Source organism: Lampris incognitus, chromosome 3, assembly GCF_029633865.1.
Source record: "Lampris incognitus isolate fLamInc1 chromosome 3, fLamInc1.hap2, whole genome shotgun sequence".
Taxonomy (NCBI): Eukaryota; Metazoa; Chordata; class Actinopteri; order Lampriformes; family Lampridae; genus Lampris; species Lampris incognitus.
Window position 1 is genome coordinate 76,219,347 of NC_079213.1, and position 18,459 is coordinate 76,237,805.

The 18,459-nt window shown below is 42.1% G+C and overlaps 1 protein-coding gene across 1 annotated transcript in view; it reads left to right on the forward strand.

Annotated features, from left to right (window-relative positions):
• The window catches only part of LOC130110611 (unconventional myosin-VIIa), a 39,567-nt gene that overhangs the window by 20,143 nt on the left and 965 nt on the right, over window positions 1–18,459 (forward strand). Inside the window, exons 33-47 of the mRNA XM_056277769.1 lie at window positions 7,360–7,486; window positions 9,586–9,752; window positions 9,938–10,119; window positions 10,210–10,331; window positions 10,456–10,610; window positions 12,939–13,092; window positions 13,913–14,068; window positions 14,431–14,536; window positions 14,719–14,832; window positions 14,978–15,065; window positions 15,209–15,315; window positions 17,143–17,328; window positions 17,621–17,737; window positions 18,039–18,122; window positions 18,261–18,380. Coding sequence (XP_056133744.1) covers window positions 7,360–7,486; window positions 9,586–9,752; window positions 9,938–10,119; window positions 10,210–10,331; window positions 10,456–10,610; window positions 12,939–13,092; window positions 13,913–14,068; window positions 14,431–14,536; window positions 14,719–14,832; window positions 14,978–15,065; window positions 15,209–15,315; window positions 17,143–17,328; window positions 17,621–17,737; window positions 18,039–18,122; window positions 18,261–18,380 — 1,985 coding nt within the window. The remainder of the gene's footprint in view (window positions 1–7,359; window positions 7,487–9,585; window positions 9,753–9,937; window positions 10,120–10,209; window positions 10,332–10,455; window positions 10,611–12,938; window positions 13,093–13,912; window positions 14,069–14,430; window positions 14,537–14,718; window positions 14,833–14,977; window positions 15,066–15,208; window positions 15,316–17,142; window positions 17,329–17,620; window positions 17,738–18,038; window positions 18,123–18,260; window positions 18,381–18,459) is intronic.

An 18,459-nucleotide genomic window follows, 5' to 3' on the forward strand; every position in this document is an offset into this window, starting at 1 on the left:
TAAGAGCTGACATAAATGTATAATAAACTTCAGAAGCTAAACTAAGCTCCATATATCCTAATAGTCTGAGCCCATAGTGTGACTCCAGGGTCAGCTGACACTATGAACGTTGTAATTCCCTGTTGGCAGGTCTACCTGTCTTTAACCAGTTAGACTGGAATACACAAGGTTATATATAGACACAGTATACTGAGTGTACTGGATATGATAGGTAAATCCAATTTATTGAGAATGAGTCCAGTCACACGTAAAGGAGATTGTATTCAAAAGCAGATGAAAATGGTTCACATTGAGAATTGCAACAGAGTAGTAATATCCCTTTGGTGAGATGGAATGGCTACAATCACCTAATTCTGACAAAGCATTTACAAGATTGAAAATGGGTAAGGGTCTAAAAATGTAATTTATATTCCTAAAAATTCCCAACATATCCTCAAAAATATTCAGAGTAGTTATCCCAATATACACATAGTTACATTTTAATTTCATCCAGAAAAGTGTGCAATGAAATGCTGGTGCCTAATCTATAAACTAACTAAACATCTTACCTAATAACACAATTTTTTTTTGTCCTCTTAAGTATGTGATACCCATTCCTTAATGTAGGTTTTTTTTTTCATTTACTCATTCCAAATCCATGACTACTATCACACATCACACATTGGTGGCAAATTCAATTTTTAGTTTAGAATATGTAAAAAATTTTTTTTGCATTTTGCAGTTTTAGAACTCTTTGCAGTCTATGTATTCTATCAGCCTCCCTATCTGTGGTATAGGAGATTATTGTCCATGGAGGTCATGATGTAAGGCTTTCATAACCCCAACAACAACGCAGCCTATGGTCACATCTCAACCACAGCCATATTATACCTTTTGTCAGTAGATTATGCACATCCAAGTAATGTGCACAGGTGTAGGACAATTGAATAATATGCATACAGAAAAACAGAGCCCGCAGGTTGGATATTATACACTCCCATAAGGATGTTTATTTTTTTCCCCAAACTCTTATTAATGTTTGTTAACATTGTCAACAATAGTTTCAACCTTTTCTTAAACATACATAAAAAGGCATGTAAGCATTATGTATATGGCAAAAACTCTAGTTAGAACCATATACATACATATATAAAAAATGGTGTAGTAAAAGAAAAAATATATATCCCCCTTGCAAAGACTAACAAATTAAAAAAGAAAAAAAAACCAAAACAAAACAAAAAAACAACAACACAGTATTAATGGTAAATTGCAACATAAGTACTGTTAGTGCTACAGATTAGTCTTGAGTGATCAAAGGAACAAAATTACAAGGAAAAATAATAACCAACAGCCAGCCTCACTGAGGTACACTGGAACTGCAATGTCTCTATATGGTCAAATAGGGGCTGCCACATTTTGAAAAATTTAGCTGTAGACCCACATAGTGTGTATTTGATCTTTTTAAAATGAAGAACAGCTCTGATCCAAGCCTCATGGATGGAGGACAGGATGACTTCGAACGAAGTAATATCAGTCTTCTAGCCAATAGGGTCAAGAAGGCCAAAAGGTCTGTTTTAATTGTTGGTAGGACCACTGTATCCGGGTATAGGGTATTACAGTGCTGTTAATGCAATTGGATCAAAGGGCACCTGAAGTACCCTTAATAATGTTTCAAAAATATTGGACCAATAGTTATGAAGAGATGGGCAAGACCAAAACCTGAATCAGTGAGGCAGGAGCTTAGTGACACCTGTCACAGACAAGGTTAATATCAGGGTACATTTGAGAAGTCTGAGTTTTATACACCACACTCCAGTGAGTGTGGTGTATAATGTTACATTGGATTAGACCATGTTTGGCACATATAGATGAAGAGTGGACCCAGAGAAGAATATCATCCCATAGGTCATTGTTAATTTCTTTGCCTATATCCTGCTCCCAAGATGTTTTGACAGCTAATAATGAGGAACTATGAAGAGAGAAAATTCTCTCATATCCACATGAAATGATACCTTTTGATGTAGGGGGTGGTGAAAAAAAGCATCAATGAATGGGCTTATGGGCTGAGAGGGAAATTGGGAGTTTGTGACACGGACAAAACTACAAACCTGTAGATATCTAAAAAAGTGACTTTTTGGGATATTAAATTCAGCTGAAATCTGTTGGAAGGATGCAAAGTTGCCTTCAATATACAAATCATAAATGACTTTATGCTAAGATCAGACCACATGGAAAAAGTGCCATCTTCTAGAGAGGAAAGGAAGGCATGATTTCTAAATATAGGAGCCTGTAGTGAAATGGTTTGAAATCTAAAATGGCTTCTAAATTGATTCCAAATTTTGAGAGTCGTCTTGACTAAAATGTTCTTGCAGTATTCTGAGCAAGAATACTGTAAACCAGAGCAGCCAGTGAAGATGGCAGACGTTTTGAAGTTGAAAGATGTTTCCAGCCTCAACCAAGTTGGGATATTATGCAAGCTATCTGCCCGCAACCAATACTGAAGTATGCGAAGTTGGCCGCCCAATAATAAAAATAAAAATTTGGTAAGGCCACAACCCCCGACCTCCTTGGTCTCTGCAGGTATACTTTGCGGATTCTTGGATTCTTTTTATCCCAAATGAGCCCTGACAAATTCCATCAAGTTTAAAAAAATAAAATAAAATATTTTGTGATAAAGACTGGAATTTATTGAAATAGGAAGGAAATTTTAGGCAGGATATTCATTTTAACCAAATTAATTCGATCAGCTAGAGATAAAGGGAGTAATGACCACCTCTCAAAGTCCTGCTGTACTTGAGTGAGGAGAGGGGTAAAATTATACTTGAAAAGATTCTTAAAATTTGTTAGTAACTTGGACCCCCAAATACATGAAACTGTCCAGAACTATTCTAAATGGTAATGTGTGAAGTAGGTATTTGCAAACTGCAGCATTTAGTGGAAAGAGTTCTCTCTTATTAAAATTCAGCTTGTAGCCAGAGATGAGACTAAATGAGTTAAGAACACAGAGTACATTAGATATAGTTATATCAGGCTTGGAAACATAGAGGAGCAAATCATCCATGTAAAATGATACCCTCTGCTCAATGCTGTTCCTGGTCACACCTGTGATGTGAGGGTAAGATCGGAATGCAATAGTGAGGGGCTCAATGGCTATAGCAATGGGCATAGGGGACATTGGGCATCCTTGTCGCATGTCTCTAAAGAGAGGGAAGTAGTCCAAGTGGTTGTTGTTCGTTCTGACCGATGGAAGTGGAGAGGTGTACAATAATTTGACCCAAGCAATAAACCTCTCACCAAAGCCGAATTTCTCCAAAACACGGAAAAGATAGCTCCACTCCACTGTAATGAAAGCTTTCTCGGCATCTAAAGAGATTTCACTTTTGGGGTCCTTTGAGTTTGAGGGGTTGTACATAACATTAAATAAGCATCTAACATTTGAAAAAGTGTGTGTATTTTTAATAAAGCCTGTCTGGTCAGGGGAAATTACAGATGACAAGACCGTTTCCAAATGTATATACCCAGTAGCTTATTTAGTATTTTATAGTCCACGTTAAGTAATGAAATTGGGCGGTAGGCTCTGCAGGAAAGAGGTCCTTATTCTTTTTTAGTATTAATGAAATGGGGGCCTGTGACAAGGATGGAGGGAGAGAGGCGGTGTCCAATGAATACGTGAACATATTAATCAGGAGAGGGGCTATCTTAACCATAAACTTCCTGTAAAACTTGACCAGAAACCCATCTAGTCCGGGGCACTTAGAGCATTGCATTGAACCCGCCGCTCATAAAATCTCCTCAATCATTATGGCCTGCTCTAGTTGAAGTTTGGAAACTGCATCGACACAGTAAAAGTGCTGAAAGAAGAGTTGAAAACTGAGGGGTCAGTTGACTGTTCAGAAGTACAGAGAGAGGCATAGAAGCCCCTGAATTGATCATTAATTGTTTGAGGATTAGTCGTTACCCCCATGGGAGTTTGAATTTGAGAAATTTGATGATTTGAGGATGTCTGGCAAAGTTGATGGGAAAGTAATTTACTAGCCTTATCCCCATACTCATAGTGAGTATATTGTGATTTGAGTAGCATGTCTTCAGCTTGAACAGTTGACAAATTATCACACTCCACCTGTAAAGAAAGGTGATCCTTGCACACCATCAGTGAAGGTGAAGTTGCATGTATATTATCCAACTGTAATATCCGAGTGATCAGCTTGGACAGTCTCTTTTTCCTCTGTTTGTCAAAACTTGTCCCCTAATGTAGGCTTTAAAGGTCTCCCAAAGAAGAGATGGTGAGGCACCAGGTGGCTCTAAAAAATTTTTTTTTAAAAATCAATTGGAATGGTCAGAAATGAGAAAAATTCATCATCAGACAACAAGCGTGGTTTAAAACGCCAGGGTGTGTGGGACTAAACGTAAGATACGTGACAAAGAACAAGAACAAGTGAACTAATGAACTTTCTCCCACCTGCTGAAGCATCTTCCCAAACAGGATGTGTATACCCCCGCCCCCCCCCCCGCCCAATACAAGCTCCTAAGTACTTCCTAAGGAACATAGAAGACCTAGTAGCCCATTAAAGCTCCTACCAAGCCGAGATAGTGACAATTGTATAGTAGTAAATTAAGGGAAAAAAATAAAAGGCAGGCATCCAGGTAGTGTAGCGGTCTATTCCATTGCCTACCAAGACAGGGATCACCAGTTCGAATCCCCATTTTACCTCTGGCTTGGTCGAGTATCCCTATAGACACAATTGCGGTTGGGAAGCCGGATGTGGGTACATGTGCCGGTCGCTACACTAGTGCCTCCTCTGGTCGGTCGGGGTGCCTGTTCGGGGTGGGGGGGGGCTGGGGGGAATAGCATGATCCTCCCATGCGCTACATCCCCCTGGCAAAACTCCTCACAGTCAGGTGAAAAGAAGGGGCTGGCGACTCCACATGTATCGGAGGAGGCATGTGATAGTCTGCAGCCCTCCCCGAATCGGCAGAGGGAGTGGAGCAGCGGCCAGGACAGCTCAGAACAGTGGGGTAATTGGACGGGTACAATTGGGGAGAAAAAGGGGGGGGGGCACAGCTTACCAATATAGGCAAGTTAAATAAGGTGTGTTAAACTCAAAACACAGGCAGCATGACAACTTGTGGCCTACAGTGTTTCTCATAAAAGTCGAGTGAATAAAAAAAAAAGACAATAAATAAACCTCATCCTCAAACATATACAAACCCCAATTCCAATGAAGTTGGGATGTTGCGTAAAACGTAAATAAAAACAGAATACAATGATTTGCAAATCCTTTTCGACCTATATTCAATTGAATACACTACAAAGACAAGATATTTAATGTTCAAACTGATAAACTTTTTTGTTTTTTTGCAAATATTCACTCATTTTGAATTTGATGCCTGCAACATGTTCCAAGAAAGTTGGGACAGGGGCATGTTTACCACTGTATTACATCACCTTTCCATTTAACAACACTCAATAAGCGTTTGGGAACTGAGGACACCAATTGTTGAAGCTTTGTAGGTGGAATACTTTCCATTCTTGCTTGATGTACGACTTCAGTTGCTCAACAGTCTGGGGTCTCCATTGTCATATTTTGCGCTTCATAATGCGCCGTACATTTTCAATGGGAGATAGGTCTGGACTGCAGGCAGGCCAGTCTAGTACCCGCACTCTTTTACTACGAAGCCACGCTGTTGTAACACGTGCATAATGTGGCTTGGCATTGTCTTGCTGAAATAAGCAGGGACGTCCCTGAAAAAGACGTCGCTTGGATGGCAACATATGTTGCTCCAAAACCTGTATGTACCTTTCAGCATTAATGGTGCCTTCACAGATGTGCAAGCTACCCATGCCATGGACACTAACACACCCCCATACCATCACAGATGCTGGCTTTTGAACTCTGCGCTGATAACAATCTGGATGGTCCTTTACCTCTTTAGCCCGGAGGACACAATGTCCATGATTTCCAAAAAAAAATTGAAATGTGGACTCGTCAGACCACAGCACACTTTTCCACTTTGCGTCAGTCCATCTCAGATGAGCCCGGGCCCAGAGAAACTGGCGGCATTTCTGGGTGTTGTTGATATATGGCTTTCGCTTTGCATGGTAGAGTTTTAACTTGCACTTGTAGATGTAGTGACGAACTGTGTTAACTGACAATGGTTTTCCGAAGTGGTAATATCCTTTATAGAATGATGTCGGTTTTTAATGCAGTGCCGCCTGAGGGATCGAAGGTCACAGGCATTCAATGTTGGTTTTCGGCCTTGTCGCTTACGTGCAGAGATTTCTCCGGATTCTCTGAATCTTTTGATGATATTATGGACTGTAGATGATGAAATCCCTAAATTCCTTGCAATTGTATGTTGAGAAACGTTGTTCTTAAACTGTTGGACTACTTGCTCACGCAGTTGTTCACAAAGTGGTGAACCTCGCCCCATCCTTGCTTGTGAACGACTGAGCCTTTCGGGGATGTTCCTTTTATACCCAATCATGACACTCATCTGTTTCCAATTAACCTGTTCACCTGTGGAATGTTCCAAACAGGTGGCTTTTGAGCTTTCCTCAACTTCCCGATTTTTTTGTTGCCCCTGTCCCAGCTTCTTTGGAAAGTGTTGCAGGCATCAAATTCAAAATGAGTGAATACTTGCAAAAAAAACAATAAAGTTTATCAGTTTGAACATTAAATATCTTGTCTTTGTAGTGTATTCAATTGAATATAGGTTGAAAAGGATTTGCAAATCATTGTATTCTGTTTTTATTCACGTTTTACACAATGTCCCAACTTCATTGGAATTGGGGTTTGTACATAGAAGGAGATAGACAGGATATTATTGGGAAAAAAGGTTCATTTAACATAGCTTTACGAATATGGGCTGTCAGAGGATATTTTGAGTAGAGGTTAAGTGTTAACACTGTCAATCCCATCACTCTCGGTTGGAGAGGTGGCCCTTCTCAAGTCTCCGTTAACAAAGTCAACCACAGCAGCTGGATCAGCGAACTTGTGGAGAGCTCCGCTTTGTAGAGTAATCAAGCTCAGCCAGCTAGAAGAGGCCAAATTTAATACCTGGGCAGGAGTGCAGTAGCCATTTAGCGTTTCTAAACTCTTAAGCGTTTCTTGGCCACAGATGGGGCAAAGTCAGGGAAGATGGAAAGTCTCCTGCCTTGGTGCAGGAGAGGGGCAGCTTCCCTCTCCCGGCACATGATCTGTTCTTTGACATGAAAATAGTGAACTATGATGATAAAAGGTTGTGATGGGCCCCCATGCTTGGACTTAAGGAGTTGCAGTAGTCAATGGGTGATATAACAAGAGCCTACACACAGCAGCAAGTTGTGTGTATCGTATCTCTTATCACTCGTCTCTTATCTCCACTTATCTCCATTTTCAGGTCCTCCTCTGGCCAACAGCAAGTTCATTGTAGCCATTAACTGGACTGGCATCACATTCCTGGATGAGAAAGAGAGAAGACTGCTGGAACTCTCCTACCCAGAAGTCATTGGGGTCAACACAATGAGGTACAAAAACACCATTGCCTTGGCAGAAAACCAGAACCATGACAATGCAACAGTTTAGTAGGATGCCAAAGGAGAAGCACAGTTTGTTGCAATGTGGTGATACTAATTGTGTATGAATCCTGTTATTAGTTATCGCATTTGATCGTGTGTGTGTGTGTGTGTGTGTGTGTGTGTGTGTGTGTGTGTGTGTGTGTGTGTGTGTGTGTGTGTGTGTGTGTGTGTGTCCACAGCTAATCTTGCATACTACTGGGCCCATCAGCCTAATATTTTTGTGCACAGTTATGACTGTATGATCAAGAACCACTCATGGTTGCAGTGATTCAATAGCTTTGAAAAACATTTGTTCTTGCTACTGCCACTCCCTCTCTTCATTCACTCTTTAACTCACTTGAACAACGCTGCTCTCTGTCGCTGCCTGATCTAAGTCAACTGTAGATGTGAGTCGCGCATGTGCATGGTTGACTTAGATGGGCAGTGACAGAGTCAAAACCAAAACATGTATTCAGGTATAAGTCTTGAAAGTAAACGAGAAGTCGGTCATATTTCCCAAGTCAGCAAATCATTCACTGCTGATCTCAGCACAGGAGAACTGGAGGAGCAATGGATGAACCAAAAATAATAACCTCTGTCTTTATTTTCATAGTATTATAAAGCTGGGTAAGTCGTTTATGCTCATGCATGTGTGACTCACATCTACGGTTGACTCAGATCGGGCAGCGACATGATCTAAAGTTATTAAAATAATTTTGATAATCCAAAAAATGTGAAAGTTACAAAAAAGGAACAACTTCCTCTAGGTTGCAATTAAAACAGGAAGTGTAGCATATTCTTTTCGCTGCCCAATCTGAGCCAACTGTAGATGCATGTGCGAGCGTAAATGGTTTAACCGGCTTTATTATGTTATGAAAATACAGAGGGTTAGGGTCAGACCAAAATGATCACATGGCAAACCTTTTCTTTTTGGAAAGTGCAAGTTCATATTAGACTTGGCCACATTTGTGTGAGGGTCCACCTAGGAGGCTGTGCACTCACAGACTGACAGGCTAATGTTTTTATTAGGTAGATTTTTTTAGCTTGAGTGCTACATATTAATAACTTTTTTCCCCATATTTCCCATTCAATCAACTTGGGCGCTGCACAAAAGTCTTATGATGGCAGGGAAAACACTGTTTTTTCTGTCCATGTGTGCATGTATCGTCCATGTGTGCATGTATCTTGCATGTGTCCTGTCAGCCTAATAAGGTTTGTGCAGTTATGAATGTATAATCAGGGACCTCTCGTGGTTGCGATGATTCGAAACCTTTGAAAAACCTGTTTTATACCACAACTGAGTGCTAAGTCTGAGCACTGGAGAAGGGGTGATATGCAGGCTGTGCCTCCATATTTTCCTTTCTCCCGGTAGATTAAAAAAAGGGGTGGTTTGTTGCCAAGTCTGAGCACCGGAGAAGGTGAGATACACCTGGCGGAGGTCTGAGTGCACTCTTCTCGTTTTTAATTCAAACAATTAATCAATCAAAACTTATTATCACACATTTCATACATTAAAGGGAAATGGTCAAAATTTTCAACATTATCTCTGTATATACATTGTAGGGATGAGCTCCATTTGTATCCATAATCCTGAGCAGTCCTCTGAGTGTCTCTGAAACTACTGAAATTGTAAGTGTCCGCCAGTGATGTCTTGACGGCACTATCCGTGAGTGTGACAACTACAACTACAACTCTTATTTCCTGGTTTGATGCTACCTTCAGTAGGTTACATAAAAATTGGCTAACTGTCTAAGAACATACTAGTAAAAATGCTACATACAGCTGACATAGTAAAAAGCCACCGAATGCCATATAAAGATGGTGATTCAGCAGTGTTTCAGAAACACACAGAAGACTGCTCAGTATCATGGCTGTTAATGGAGTGATATCCCTTCAACACACACACACACACACACACACACACACACACACACACACACACACACATATATATATATATATATATATATATATATATATATATATATATATAAATGACGAAAATCATGATTGTTTCCCTTTAAAATGCAATGCAATGTGCTTTGTTGTAATTGGTGTTCCTTCTCCAGGGAGGGTAAAGCTTTCGGCAACTCGGTCTGCCTGTTGACACTGAAAGGAGATTTCACTCTGAGTGGGGCAATGGCTGAGGAAATGGCAGAGCTGATCCACCTGTTCCACAGTGGACTGAGAGAGCGCTCTCAGTATGCCGTGGCTCTGAAGGAAGTCGTCAGGCAAGGTCAGTGCGCCAACGACTCACCAGATAATAGTCTTCCTCCGGAATGAAGAGTTTATTTTATTCAGCCACATAATTTTCCTTTTCATATTTTCTCACACAGCTAGGTTAATTTACTTTGGAGGTTCTGTTGTCACAGGATTAACAGCTTCATTGTGATTTGTTTGTCTGCTTATCTCCATGTGTAGATGACCCCACATTCCTGAGCTTTAAGAAAGGAGAGCTCATTGTCATTATCAAAGATGATGAGTTTTCTCAAGACAGTGGCTGGATAAAAGGCAAAAATGAGCAGACGGGACAAGTAGGAGCTGTTTCCACCGAGGCCATTTTAGTCCTACCCACACTCTCCAAACCCACCAATGAAGTCATGGTATAATGACAGAACTAAGGTCCCTTTCTCATACTAGTTACCTTGTGCCAGACCTGACGGAATTACTAATTGTTCACGTGTCTATTTCAGAGCCTCCTCAACTTGTCCCCTGACCAGAGGAAGAGTGCCATCCAGGCCGCCCAGAAAGAGATCGGCACAGCTGGGAGAATGGCCCCCTTCACTTTGAAAGAGTTCTCCCTCGAGTACTTCAGGCACGTGGATAGGAGCTCTTCTTTTGCCACCTATGTTTCACTGAAGATCACATGGTTTTAGCAGAAGGAGGCTGTCACACTGTACTAAAATGAGGTGAACCCTGTCCTGTTTTTCCGACCCTAGGCCGTCCACTGTGGATGTGAACCGTCAGGTGATTTCCAAGACTGTGTCAGCCCAAAAGCTATGGATGAACTGCAGAGAGCCCCTCAGACAGCCACTTTTGAGAAAACTAGTTGGCAACTCTGAACTTAGTCACAAAGCTTGCCTGGCATTCACTGATATCCTCTAAATACCATTATGTACCAAATAACTTAATTTATTGAGATATTTTTCTGCAAGTCAATCCTTTGACATAACCTGCCAAAGGGAGGGGTTTAGAAGAGACAGATTGAGTTTTTATATCTGCCAGGCAGTAGCCTGGAGGGCATTATGTGTGTGTGTGTGTGTGTGTGTGTGTGTGTGTGTGTGTGTGTGTGTGTGTGTGTGTGTGTGTGTGTGTGTGTGTGTGTGTGTGTGTGTGTGTGTGTGTGTGTGTGTGTGTGTGTGCATGCAAGCTATTGGACCAATCGGCCTAAAAGTTTTTGTTATGACTTTATAATGAGGAACCTCTTGAGGTTGCAATGATCCAAAACCTTCGAAAAATGTTTGCTCTCACTAGTGCCGCTCCCTCTCTTCGTTCACTCTCTAGTTTGCTCGACCAATGATGCTCTCTGTCGCTGCGCAACACATCTACAGTTGAGTCAGATCAGGCAGTGATAGTGTCAAAACCAAAACATCATGTACTCGGGTATGAGTCTTGAAAGTAAACGAGAAGTCAATTGTATTTCGTAAGCTAGCAAATTTTCCTCTGCTGATCTCAGCACAGGAAAACTGGAGATTTTCAAATCTCCAGTTTTCTTTTCTTTTCTTTTTTTGGAAGATTTGAAAAACTGGAGATTTGATTGGAGAGGAAACTGGAGATTTGAAAGCTGAATGAACCAAAAATCTACTACCTTCGGCTGCTCCTGTTAGGGGTTGCCACAACGGATCATCCGTTTCCATTTCTTCCTGTCCTCTGCATCTTCCTGTTACACCAGCCAACTGCATGTTCTCCCTCACCGCATCCATAAACCTCCTCTTTGGCCTTCCTCTTTCCCTCTTCCCTGGCAGCTCCATATTCAGCATCCTTCTCCCAATATAACCAGCATCTCTCCTCCACACATGTCCATGCCATCTCAATCTAGCCTCTCTTGCTTTGTCTCCAAACTGTCCAACCTGAGCGGTCCCTCTAATATACTCATTCCTAATCCTGTCCTTCTTAGTCACTCCCAATGAAAATCGTAGCATCTTCAACTCTGCCACCTCCATCTCTACCTCCTGTCTTTTCATCAGTGCCACTGTCTCCAAACCATATAACATAGCTGTATGAACCAAAAATAATTTGCCTTATTCACCTCGCCGCCATGCAAAAGTGCCATAGTGTCCAATGTTAAAACTCCGCTATAAAAATACAATTTCAAGAGTAGGGTTACTCAGTCACAGCTGGAAATCATCTCAGTCGCTACAATAAAATATTTCCCGTGGCTGAGCTATGTTTTCTTTTTCTTATTTATGTATTTATTTACCCCACCCTCTTTTCTCCCCAGTTCTATCAGGCCAATTACCTCACTCTTCTGAGCCATCCCAGTCACTGCTCCACCCCTTCTGCCAGTCCGGGGAGGGCTGCAGACTACCACATGCCTCCTCCGATACATGTGGAGTCGCCAGCTGCTTCTTTTCACCTGACAGTGAGGACTTTTGCCAGGGGGACATAGCACGTGGGAGGATCACGCTATTCCCCCCAGTTCCCCCTCCCCCCCTGAACAGGTGCCCTGACCAACCAGAGGAGGCATAGCACAGCGACCAGCACACATACCCACATCTGGCTTCCCACCCACAGATACAGCCAATTGTGTCTGTAGGGATGCCTGACCAAGCCGGAGGTAAAATGGGGATTCGGACCGGCGATCCCCATGTTGGTAGGCAACAGAATAGACGGCAATGCTACCCGGACACCCCTGAGCTATGCTTTCTTAATGTTGTTTTATGAATGAAAGTCAATCAGCAGAGCAGCCATTCACCTTCGATCATTTTAGATCATGAAAACCCCAACGGTTAAACACGTTTGACGTCTTTTGACGAACGCTTTGAAATTATGATCGCCTGATCTCTGTCTTGTCAGACATGGTCACTTTTATGCGAGGGTCCACCAAGGAGGCTGCACATCCACAGACTGACAGGCAAAACATTTCCATTACGTAGATGTTTTAGCTTGAGCGCTGCATATTAACTCCCATATTTCCTGTTTAATGACTTGGGCACTGTGCAAAAGTCTTATAATGGCAGGACAAACACTGGTTGTTCTGTTTGTGTTTGTGTGTGTATTTTTCCCTTCTCCCGGCAGGTGAAAAAAAGGGTTTGTCGCCAAGTTTGAACACCGGAGAAGGGGAGGTACGCCTGGTGGAGATCTGCACTCTACTGAGTGTACTCCTCCAGTTTTTTACTGTATATAATTGCATGAACAAACTTACATGTTTTATTTTTCCATTGTTTATGAAGTCAAGTATTTTTCCATAACTGCCGTATACCAGTCCTAAAGTATATGGGAGACTACCCCACCAAACAAACACAGAATCCTCTTGAGCTCACCGACCAGATCTTTGGACCAGTCACCCAAAATGAAATGCTCAGAGAGGAGATTTATTGCCAGATCATGAAGCAGATGACCAGCAATAACAATCAGTAAGCTTGTATCATGTGATAAATGTTCACTAGTAAAAAGGTGATTTTATTATCATAATACTTTTTTCTTCTTTTTTTCCAAATTTTTTTTAATTTATTTTTCTTGCCCTTTTGTATCTGTCTAAGTGGGAGAGTACTGCTGGCATCATGTGTAGCTGCCGCTTCTCCCTCTTGTAGCCCCCCTCCCTCTCGTAGCCCCCCTTCCCATCCATCCCTGTATGTCTGTGCTATGTTTATCTGTTGTCTTGCTTCACCCCATTTATTGTAAAGTGACTTTGAGTGTTAGAAAAGTGTTATATAAGATTGATTTATTATTATTATTATTATTATTATTATACTGGGTAAAGTGCTCAAATTTAAAGCAAAACAAAGTGGACATTTTGGGGGCAGGGGAGGAGGCCTCGGTTTCTAGTTTTGTTCTGTCAACATTTTATCAAATGTGAAAATGCAAGAGTTGGCTATTTGATCTGTGGCATAAACAGCATTCTGTCGCTCCAGTAATGCGAATTATCTGTTATAGTGTCCTAGCAAACACCAGAAATGTAAATACATTTTCTTATATTTCACTACAGACAGACAGTTACAGTTCAGAGGTGAGGTTTTTTTTTTTTTTTTTTTTAGAACAGAGAGCCGTCCAGCTCAGTTTTTTTTTTACACAATAAAAACCTATGACCTGATTAGCAAGCATCTTAACCATTGCACCATCTCTGCACACACGAGAGTAAAGGTGGAGGCGCCCTCTTTTAAATACAGGCTTCAAATGACATTGAATCACCTTGTCTGAAACCTGTGTTCATCTTATGCATTCTGTTCCACACAGGTTCAGCTTAGAAAGGGGCTGGCAGCTGCTGTGGCTGTGCTGCGGCCTCTTTCCTCCCAACCAGCCTCTTCTCAAGCACACACAACGCTTCCTGGAGTCACGCCGCCGAGAGACGCTGGCCTCAGATTGTCTGCGGCGGTTGCAGGGCTCAGTGAGGTGGGTGGGAGGTGTTAAGGAAGAAGTGTGGGTGTGTGCGCGGCCATGTGTGTGTGTGTGTGTGTGTGTGTGTCTGTATGTAGGAGTGAGTGTTTGTCCTTCTTTCACAATATGAATTTGACAGTGTTCCCGCAGTGACATAGAGCAACAACCCCTGGCTTGCTGACAAAACCAAACTAAACTGTGTATAACTGTCATAACTTTGGTGTTTTATATATTAAGAACCTTTAAAGCATGCATCATGTCTGTAACTGAAGCACACTTGGGAGAGAGATGATGCTTAGTGCCAAAATGCAAGCAAAAAAATATGTCACTGACAAAGAAATCTATTATTTTACTAAGTTTGTGTTACCCTGGGATAGGATGGAGCCCAGGAAGCTGCCACCCCACCAAGTTGAGGTGGATGCCATTCAGCAGAACAGCACCCAGATCTTCCATAAAATCCACTTCCCCAATGACACGGAGCAGGTAAGATAACAGGCCTCTCTATGGACCAAAAGAGCTCAAGTAGACTTCCAGGTCAAATGCACCCCCAAGAAATGCCTAGCAAGATCCTTTAATGAAATGTTACTATTTAAGGCCTTGGATTAGTTTACAGTTCCTTCATGGCATGTCATAATTCTCACTGATATCTCCTATGTCTCCCTTAGATATTTGAGGTGGCGACCAGTACCAAGATCAGGGACCTCATCCAGAGTATAACAAAAAAGCTCAACCTGGTTTCAGCAGATGGCTTCAGCATTTTTGTGAAAACACCGGACAAGGTTCATTTGACAACATTCATGAATCATCATCATGCTCATCTTGTTCCACAAGACCTACTGAAGTTCATGTACTTTTTTCCCTTTAAAGTGAGGTGTGTCTTCGCTAATTTGGTATCACATTTTTCTGTCGCTGTGTGGGTTTTAGGTCCTGAGTTTGAATGACACAGAGTACTTCTTTGATAGCCTGAGACAGATCACTGACTGGTCTAAGAAAGCCAAGATGGTCAAGGATGGTAACGTTACATCATCTAACTGACATGCCATTATGACGCTTTACAGCCATGTGTGTTGACCTTTAGCAAACCTATTTGTGTCTTTGTGTGTGCTCGCGTGTGTGTGTGTGTTTTGGTGTGCGCGCATACATGCATGTATGCAGGTGGGCCCGTAAACATGCCCTACCTTGTTTACTTCATGAGGAAGCTGTGGTTCAATGTGATCCCCGGGAGAGACCCAGAGGCAGATCTGATCTTCCATTACCCCCAGGTATATCAGCTGCTCACCAGTACCGTATACTGCAGTTTTACAATGTATACATCTAGTCACTTAGAGGTGCTATGTGTCTGTCATGACAACCTTATGACACAGGCACAGATATTCCATTAAAGAAATTCTGCCTTGGGGCGTCCGGGTAGCATAGCGGTCTATTCCATTGCCTACCAACACAGGGATCACCAGGTCGAATCCTTGTGTTGCCTCTGGCTTGGTCGGGCATCCCTACAGACACAATTTGCCCTGTCTGCGGGTATGTGTCCTGGTCGCTGCACTAGCGCCCCCTCTGGTCGGTCAGAGCACATATTCGGGGGGGGGAGACTAGGGGAAATAGCATGATCCTCCCACGCGCTATGTCCCCCTGTCGAAACTCCTTTCAGGTGAAAAGAAGCAGCTGGCGACTCCACATGTATCAGAGGAGGCATGTGGTAGTCTGCAGCCCTCCCCGGATCGGCAGAGAGGGTGGAGCAGCAACCGGGACGGCTTGGAAAATAGGGTAATAATAATAATACAGTTGGAGAGAAAAAGGGAGAAAAAATCTGCCTTGATTTTTATATTAGTGATAGGTATCTACACTTAACATAATTAGACATTTCAGCCTACTTACTTTTTAAGTTGTATGAATACAAAAGTCTTTGGGCTGACCCCTGTCACTTTTATGCCACCAGTGTTTGCCTAAAAGCATATGTTGTTACCTCTGGACTCACTATGGCCAGTAGGAATGTCACAGACAAAAATATCAGTGGCTGAATTCGCCAAAGCCCTTCCTATTGTATATTGGGCAGAGATGGTAATGCAGTTCAGATGTTTTAGAGAATTGCACTACATTATAGGGTAACAGAACATTTATGTTTGAGTGAAAAACTGAAATAAACAGCCTCATTTTAATGAAACACATTAGTCCTGGAAGAAATGTTACTGTTTCTGTGCAAATATGATCATATTTGCACAGAAATATGATAATATTTGCATTTCCCATAGTAAAGCTGCTAAACTGCTGGTTGGGCTCTTGCCATAAATGTACGGTCCCAAATGCATGCTTTGGTCCACAGACACGTCGCACATGCAAAAAAAGTATGAATGTTAATGCCCCCATACTAACCAAAAAGATAATCTCAGGCGTCTGGGTAGCGTAGCGGTCTATTCCGTTGCCTACCAACACGGGGATCCTGGTTTGAATCCCCCGTGTTGCCTCCGGCTTGATCGGGCATCCCTACAGACACAATTGGCCATGTCTGCGGGTGGGAAGCCAGATGTGGGTATGTGTCCTGGTCGCTGCACTAGCACCTCCTCTGGTCGGTCGGGGCGCCTGTTCAGGGGGGAGGGGGAATGGGGGGGTAGCGTGATCCTCCCACATGCTATGTCCCCCTGGTGAAACTCCTCACTGTCAGGTGAAAAGAAGCAGCTGGAGACTCCACATTTATCGGAGGAAGCATGTGGTAGTCTGCAGCTCTCCCAGAGCAGTGACTGGGACGGCTTGGTAGAGTGGGGTAATTGGCCAAGTAGAACTGGGGAGGAAAAGGGGGGGGGGTAATCTAATTCCAACCAAGCTTTCTTGTCTGCTAGTAGCACACACCCCCCTCAAAAATGTCTGATTTCTGAGCTTCTTCTTTTTTTTTTTTTGTTAAGATGAGAAAGGGACAGCAGAGCTGATACTGGGGGGTTATAATTCCTCTTTTATATGATTTTACCAGATAACCTGACCATGATCATAATGTTGAATGCTCACATTTGAAATGACTAGGTTGAATTTGGGTCCTGATCCAAAATCAATTGACAAGCTCAGTTTTAAAAGACCAAAACTGTTTCCATGGTCCCCAGGAGCTGCCAAAGTACCTGAGAGGATATCACGTTTGCTCTAAGGAGGATATGGTGAAAATTGGGGCGCTGCTCTTCATGGTGAAGACCAATAGTGACAAGAACCAGTTTGTCATGATTCCCAAGATGCTGAGGGAGCTGGTGCCCCATGACCAACTGAAGGCCATGTCTGAAAATGAATGGAAGAAGGTAAGTGGGGGACCCCTGTTTTTACTGCCTATGACTTTCCGACTTAAGTCGGCATCAAATTTTACACACAATGGTACCCGCAACTAGCATGTATAAACAATTTTAGCAACATGCCTTTCCTATGATTCCCATCCCAGATCAATTACATACTGTTTGAAAATGATGAGGGGGGGGGTGTCATTAACTTCCTCAATAGCCTTGAAAATACTTCGAATGAACAAGAGTGCAGAGAGCAGTTGTAATCTAAAGGGTCATGAATTTTAATGTTTCTTCCCTTCATATTTCTTTCAAGAATATTGTTGCAACTTATAACAAACAAGCCGGCATGACAGCTGAAGAAGCCATAGTGGCCTTTTTGAAGATAGTTTGCCGATGGCCGACATTTGGCTGTGCCTTTTTTGAAGTGAAGGTATTGTCTACAATGAATGAACTTGAGTGTCATCTATAGCTATCTATATTGTATTTTGTTGGTTTATATCTTTTTTTCTCCCTCTTTCAAAACACACACACACACACACACACACACACACACACACACACACACACACACACACACACATTTGCACAACCTTTCTTTCAATACGCTTGGCTAACTTTAAGAAAATAGATCTGCTTGCCATCTTATAATAGACAAAAATATATGTTTTCATTACAGTACTTGATTTTCTCTTTTCCATTTATTTTTTCTTTCTTTTTTATTCCTCCCCCAGCAAACCTCAGAGCCAAATTTTCCAGATATTGTGCAGATTGCCATTGGCAGGCATGGAGTCACAATCATTCACCCGAAAACCAAGGTTGAAAAATTAAAATTGGCAGCAGTTACACAACAATATCTCCAGACCACTGAATTTCCCAGTGAATTTGCTTCTATCATGAACAACAATACAGATTGCTGAGAGAATAACCAAATCTGTTTTTTTTTTCTTTTCAAGGATCTTCTGGCAGCTCACCCATTCAACGGTATTGCTAACTGGTGCAGTGGAAGTACTTACTTTCACATGACTATTGGCAATTTAGTCAGGGGCAACAAGTTCCTGTGTGAAACTTCACTGGTAAGCTATTCAGCATTTCTGCTACTCACAAAACCTGTCACAACTAATACAAGTGGAGATTAAACTGATAATTCTTCTG